The sequence below is a fragment of the Triticum urartu genome, chromosome 4 (assembly GCF_003073215.2).
Source record: "Triticum urartu cultivar G1812 chromosome 4, Tu2.1, whole genome shotgun sequence".
Classification (NCBI taxonomy): domain Eukaryota; kingdom Viridiplantae; phylum Streptophyta; class Magnoliopsida; order Poales; family Poaceae; genus Triticum; species Triticum urartu.
Window position 1 is genome coordinate 210,428,138 of NC_053025.1, and position 6,806 is coordinate 210,434,943.

General features: G+C 48.9%; 1 protein-coding gene across 1 annotated transcript; it reads right to left on the minus strand.

Annotated features, from left to right (window-relative positions):
• Positions 1-3,553: 3,553 nt before the first annotated feature.
• On the minus strand, positions 3,554-5,763 carry LOC125553767. The gene is made up of 3 exons (XM_048717480.1): positions 4,193-5,763; positions 3,998-4,129; positions 3,554-3,907 (listed from the first exon to the last, which is right to left on the minus strand). The coding sequence occupies exons 1-3, from the start codon at positions 4,397-4,399 to the stop codon at positions 3,635-3,637; spliced, it is 612 nt and encodes a 203-aa protein (XP_048573437.1). The 5' UTR covers positions 4,400-5,763; the 3' UTR covers positions 3,554-3,634.
• Positions 5,764-6,806: the final 1,043 nt, after the last annotated feature.

Here is a 6,806-nt window from a genome sequence, read left to right on the forward strand (position 1 = left end):
CCAACATTGAAGCTTACAACTGGCTTGAGGACAAAGCACCTAACCAATGGGTTAAGAACTTCTTTAGTGACTTCCCCAAGTGTGATATCCTCTTGAACAACATGTCTGAGGTCTTCAATAGGTACATTTTTAGTTCTTCTTTAATTTCCATTGATGCTTTCATTGATGAGTGAATTGCTCATTTAAATACTTTGCAACTGTTTTACTCATACAACTGTTTTAAATACATTGCAGCTACATACTAGATGCCAGGGGTATGTGCATTATATCCATGTTAGAATGTATCTTGGGAAAACTTTCATTAAGACTTGCTAGCAAGCATAGGGAGGCAGTGAAAAAGTGGACTGGAAAAATCTGTCCAAAGATTAGAAAGAAGTTAGAAAAGAATGCAGAGTTGAGTGGTAACTGTTTTCCAAGAGATGCTGGCAATGGCATTTATCATGTGCAATCTGGACCCAACTCATATATAGTTGATATCATTGGTAGAACTTGTGATTGCAAGAGCTGGGGGTTGAGTGGAATTCTTTGTCCACATGCTATAGCAGTTTGTAGGGCTGAGAGGATAGACCCTGAGGAGTTGGTGCACAAATGTTACACCATAGAAACATATCTGAAGGCCTATGGTCACAATATCATGCCTCTCAGAGACAGGACCCACTGGGATAAGCTAAATGGAATGTACATCCATCCTCCTTTGTTTACTAAGGTCATGGGAAGGCCAGCCACAAAGAGGAGGAAAACTCCATAAGAGAAGAAGAAGAAGAAGGATGGCACAGTTTATCTCAATAAAAAGGGTGTGGCAATGCACTGTTCAGTATGTGGAAAAGATGATCACAACAAAAGGGATCATGGCAAATACATGGAAAGGCAAATGCAGGATCCACAAGTGGAAGAGGAAGAGGAAGAGGAAGAGGAAGATGAGTTTGCATGCCCTGAAATTCTCCAGGTTGGTGCACATTATTTTACCAGAATTTCATTGCACTTTACTTCATTGTATGACTTAATTGTCATGTGTAGGATATACTGCCTCAGCACATCAACCATAGGCTGGATCCAATCAATGATAGGAGCAGCATGGTGTACATAATGGGATAAGAGGTACTTGATGTTGCATGTTTGCATGTTTACTTGATGTACACAATGGGATAGTAGGAGCAACCTTGTAAGATGAGTTTGCATGTTTTCACTTACTGTCGCACTTGATGTTGAAGGAGAGGGCTCATCTTACAAGGATGGTGCCACCTGGACCTCTCCCAGAGGAATCCAGTTTTGTAGCTAATGCCAGAGATTTGATTCCACGGAGAAGAACAAATACTACTGCAACTGTTAGAGGAAGAACAACTATGGCAAGCAGAGGCAAGAGAAGGGCAACAACACAAGTGGTACCAAATGCAGGTACTGACTGTTTAACTTAAATCACAAGTGTTGGTCCTGACTGTTTGCATGTTCTTAAGTTACTATACTTTTCAAATGCAGATGAGCCTGGAACAAGTGCCAATGCAGGCAGAGCAGTGAAGAAAACAAGAAGTGGTGGAAGATCGGGTGGAAGAAGTGGTGGAAGGACTGGCGGCAGAGCTGGTGCAAGAGGAGGTAGAGCTGGAAGAGGCACTGGCCCAGAAGCAGCAGGGGGAGGAGCTGGTGTAGAAGGGAGAAGAGTTGAAGATACAGCTATGTGGCAGTTGATGTTTGGACAAGATGGAGCAAGGAATGCCATACCAGACTTGAATGAGGAGATTCCAGTGACCCAGAATGCCCCTAGCACTCCAGAAAATTAGTTTAGTTGCTCAATTAGTTCATAGCTGAACTGCAAAAATGTCCCAGTTCATGTATGAACTGCAACCTTGCAACAAAACATGTTTTGTAATGCACTGGTAGTCATTTAGGCCATGGTGGACCTTCATTTTGCCTGTCATATATCTATCATGCATGGTGCACAATGATTATGTTGTTGATCTCCATATCTGTCATGCTATATTGAGCCAAGTTGTTCATTTAAAAAATATCTGTTTTGTGTATGAGGCTGCAAATTTCAGTTAAAATAACTCCAACTTTGTCTCTGCTTTTTGTATTTGCATTTCAAATTTTCAGTAAAAAGGTATAATACTGCTATTATCTATTTGCATTTGCAGTAAATATGCAAAAAAAATTGAGAACAATTGAGAACAAATATGATACTACTATTATCTATTTGCACTTCAAATATTGCAAAAAAATTATTCAAAAAAATTTGGGTGATACTGGGACTCAAACCCAGTATCTGGTACTTGTGACAGTGGGGGTCGTACCAGTAGGCTATGAGAGGATATCAAGCATATGCTGCCAATCTTCCAATTTGTATATACTGCTAAACCTTACTAGTCGTCCGATCAGAAATCAACGGACACTGCATCGTCTGCCACCTCTGGCCAAACAGGGCGGCGCACGACACCGCCCGTACGCCGGTGGGCCATCGCCACTTCCCGCCTTAGCCTCTTCCCGCAAACGCCGCTTCCCGCCTTCGCCGCTTCCCGCCAACGCCTCTTCCTGCCTTCGCCTCTTCCCGCCATCGCCGCTCGGCCTCTACAAAAGACATGGTCACCATGGCCAAACTCGAGCCACTTCCGTCCACTGACATGGTGCGCAAGCTCATCACCACCTGGGCAACAATCACCGGGACATGGGATCACGTTGCGCGTCCCCGTTCCTCTTCCACCCCTGCTCCGCCGCCCAATCCCTCTCCTACCACGCCCGAGCCCGAGCCATGGGAGCCATGGGAGCACGCTCCCCTCTAGCCCGAGACATGGGAGCCATGGGAGCACGCTCCCCTCCAACCCGAGCAGCAGCCGCTCCCAGCCGTGGTGCCCACCGTTGATCAGTAGACTGCCCTGCTGAATTCGTACGGCACAGTCCGCAGGGAACACGCCAGCCGTGACCTGCAAGCGGCCATCGACAGACGTGTCGTTGCCATCTCCAATGACACCGCGGTGAGGGAAGAATCCACTCGCATGTTCACCGCCGACGAGCGCCAAGCAGTCCTGGGGCTCCACGCAGATGTTCAGGCATCAGACGCAGCTAGAGTGCGGCAGGCCGTCGCACACCACATGCGGCGCGCGACGCCATGGTCCGAAGGCAGGCTGCAGCCACGGAGAAGGCACCAGCGCATGTCAGCCATGGTCCGGAGCCAAGCTGCAGCCGCCCGGTCACGAAGTACATCGACCTATCATCCGACGAGGACTAGAGGTTCAGAAAGTTCAGAGTTTCAGAACTCTGTTCTTGTTGCAGTGATGAGAGTTTCAGAAAGTTCTGAGTTCTCCAGTTTATCCCAAGTTAGTTTGTGTTATTACCCAAGTTAGTTTGTGCTGTTATCTTCTAATGCTCAAGTCAGTTTGTGTTAATCAAGTCAACTTTGTTCTACTCAGTTCGTGTTAATCATTGTTGTACTCTGTACTGAACTTCTTCAGAGAAATTCAGTGTCAATCTAGTGAATTTCTTCAGTGTTCTACTTATTTTGCATTTGAGAGTTTATTTGTCTGAATTTCTGTGTTGGATAACATAACTTGTCAAATTTGCAGATTAAGAAAGACAAATAACTGGGCATGAAAATTTTCAAACTTGACAAACTTGTTCATCATACAGTCACACATACTTGAAATCCTCACACAAATCCCCTACTAACCAATGCAACAAGAGCATAAATCACTACACTTGCAAGAACAACAAGTACTAGAAACAAATCTAATTTTTCCCTACCTTTTCTCTGCTCATCTAATTTATTCCTCTCTTTCTTCATCCTCTGAATGTCTTGTTCCTTGTCAAGCAAAGCATTTTGTAGCTTCTGGTTGTCATTTGCAAGCTTTCCAATTACCACCCTTGATCTGCCCTGCCATGCATCATCCATCCACCTCAAATACCCACAGGAGTTTAACCCCTGTACATTTCAAATTACAGAAACACATCCGGTCAAAATTGTCATACGGTGCAAAATTCAGTGAAACAAATAAAAAAACTTATCTCACACCTCGTATGGACAACTCAGAAATCGTCGGCCTGCATCAAATCCTTCATTGCAAACCCTAATAACTGGCGTCAATTTGCACCCACATTCAGCCGCACCAAATCCTTCATTGGAAACCCTAATTCCGCATGCCCCCTAAAATTCCAAAGTGAAATCAAAAACAAGAAATACAACAAGAAAATCGAGGAAAGAACATACCTTCATCGCTTTTTTGGAGCCAAAACTAAGCTCTAATGTGACTATCCACTCGCCATCCATGTCGCATCCGGTGCCAGAGCCGCCGCCGCCTTGGTTGACAGAGCCGCTGTCGGTTTGGTCCAAGCCGCCGTTGACATAGCCGTCGGCTTGGTTGAAGACGTTGTTCCCAACGCCTCTCCATGGCGCTCGACCGCGTCGTCTCTCCATGGTGCACGACCGGGCCGACCGCGTCGCCTTCGCAGCTAGGGATTTGAAGAAGGGGATTGGGATACAGAGAGAATGGCCACGGGTTAAATCTCAGTAAACTGAGTGGGGTAACTTCAAAGATACAAATGCATACACGGTCGACCCCATTGCGTGCGTGGCAGCCCATCTGTCCACTTTGCATGCGTTTTGTAGCTAAACGAATCCGCATGAGAGTTAATGTATGACTTTTATGGGGTTTTTTTGTTTGTGTATGAATCCGTTACCGCCGCGAAAGTTTATGTACCCCAGGTGTAATTAACTCATCTTGAAACTATACGTATGGGCCGATATTAAGGTAGAATTGTTATTACCTCACGTGCTAGCCACTATACAATCCAATGTACGCCCAACATTTGTTTTATCTAAGAAATAAGTATACGATAAATTGCGTGTGCACATGCGGCCACGCGAGGTCGTTATCTGCACCACTCGTCTCCACGCGATTCGTGCTAGCGCAATACAACGTTGTCGTATAATTTCCCCTAGCAGCGTACATCAGCTAGTATAACGCTCGTATCCGTGTCTGCGCGCCATAGTAAAGGCCCAAATGACAGCATGTAGTGACAACGGCTAGCTGCACCAAGCGGGAACGAGACGTGCAAAGACATTTATTGCGTGGGACATGGCCATTCGAAGCTGCTCCCCTTCTCCATTCCTCACAGCTTAGCTAGGCTTGCAAATCATGCGTTCGTCCATGTCCCATAGTAGTTCAACACCACGTCCATTCCACCACACGAGCAATCGGATGCCTCCACTCCCTCTCATCCGTTGCCCCGAATGCAACGCTGACCACGTGCTCTGGTTTGTCTTCGGGGCTGAACTAAACCCGGGGAAGCACTTCTACAAGTGCGAACGGCATGGGGTAAGTTTTTCTAAATCTTTTCATGCCTTCTTCTCCATGGCGTGCTAATCTTTCTTCCTGCTGCAGCATGGAGGGTGCAGTTTTTGAAAATGGGAGAAGGAGTACATGCAGTACTTCAGCGTGCAGTGGAGACATCTGATTTCACACGCGTCGGTCCATCGCTATGTCACACTTCTCGAGCAGAACCAGTCATTGCTAAAGAACATTTTCATGTTGTGCCTCGCGAACTTGATGGTCATGGTCACTATCTTCCCCCACAAGCCCTAAAGTATCATTCCGGCTGCGTAGGAAGCGTCGTAGTCATACATGTGTTCATCTTCTTCTGCTCAGTGCACTTCATGCATCCCGCGCATGGCCTTGTGTAACGCCCCGAGACCGATGTGCCAGGTGTCGTTCAGTTATTCGCTGTTGTTGCCTTGTCATTGCTTGCGTGTCATGCATTGCATATCATGTCATCATGCGCATTTCATTTGCATACGTGTTCGTCTCACGCATCCGAGCATTTTCCCCGTTGTCCGTTTTGCAATCCGGCATTCCGTTCTTCTCCGGTGGTCCTTTCTACCTTTCTTTCATGTGTGGGGATTAAACATTTCCGGATTGGACCGAGTCTTGCCAAGCGGCCTTGGTTTACTACCGGTAGACCACCTGTCAAGTTTCGTACCATTTGAACTTCGTTTGATGCTCCAACGGTTAACCGAGGGACCGAGAAGGCCTCGTGTGTGTTGCAGCCCAACATCCCTCCAATTTGGCCCAAAAACCCACCTAACTCTGCTCCATCATCTCGGTCCTTCGATCACGATCGCGTGGCCGAAAACCGCACCTCATTTGGACTCTCCTAACTCCCTCTATGCCTATATATACAACCCCCCTCCGAAATTCACGGTTCATTCTTTCCCTAACCCTAAAAATTCTCAGATCCGCGCCGCCGGACGAAATCCCCACCTTCACCGGACATGTCCGCGCCCCTCCACGCCGCTCTAGCCAACCAGAGGCTGCCACGTCACCTCGCCGCCGTCGCCAGCCTATCCCGAGCCGCCACCTCACCTCCCCTGCGCCCACTTCGCCGCCATCCTCCCGGGGCCCAGATCCGGCCCGCCCCGGGGCCGAACCGGGCCACTCCGAGGCTCCCGCCTCCCCGCGCCCAGGCCGCGCCGCCCACGACGGAGCCCTGCGCCGCCGCCTCTCCGATCTTCGACGCCGGCGTCGCCGAGCCCTACTGACCTCGGGAACGGGCCCCGCAGCCTCGGCCTCCGCTCCCCGCGCTCGGATCCGCGCGTTCCCTGCACTCGCCGGCCTCCTCCACCCCTCCTTGCCGCTGCCCATCGGCGAACGGCGCCGCCGCCGCCCCCCTGCCTCCCTCGATCCAGGCGGGATCGAGGAGGAGGACGCCCTCGCGCCTCGTGGGCCTGAGCAGATCCAGCAGGCCTAGCCTGCCTCCCCTTCGCCCGAGTCCGGCCCATTTCCATGCCAGATCCGCGGCCTGCCTCCTCCTCCTTCACGGGCCGA

What these genes read in the sequence shown, in the direction of transcription:
- LOC125553767 (XM_048717480.1), bottom strand. Translation starts at nt 4,399, where the DNA reads ATGGAGAGACGACGCGGTCGAGCGCCATGGAGAGGCGTTGGGAACAAC. An exon ending in GCTCCAAAAAAGCGATGAAG is followed by an intron (nt 4,130 to 4,192) that starts GTATGTTCTTTC and finishes TTGGAATTTTAG; the next exon opens with GGGGCATGCGGAATTAGGGT. An exon ending in TTCTGAGTTGTCCATACGAG is followed by an intron (nt 3,908 to 3,997) that starts GTGTGAGATAAG and finishes TGAAATGTACAG; the next exon opens with GGGTTAAACTCCTGTGGGTA.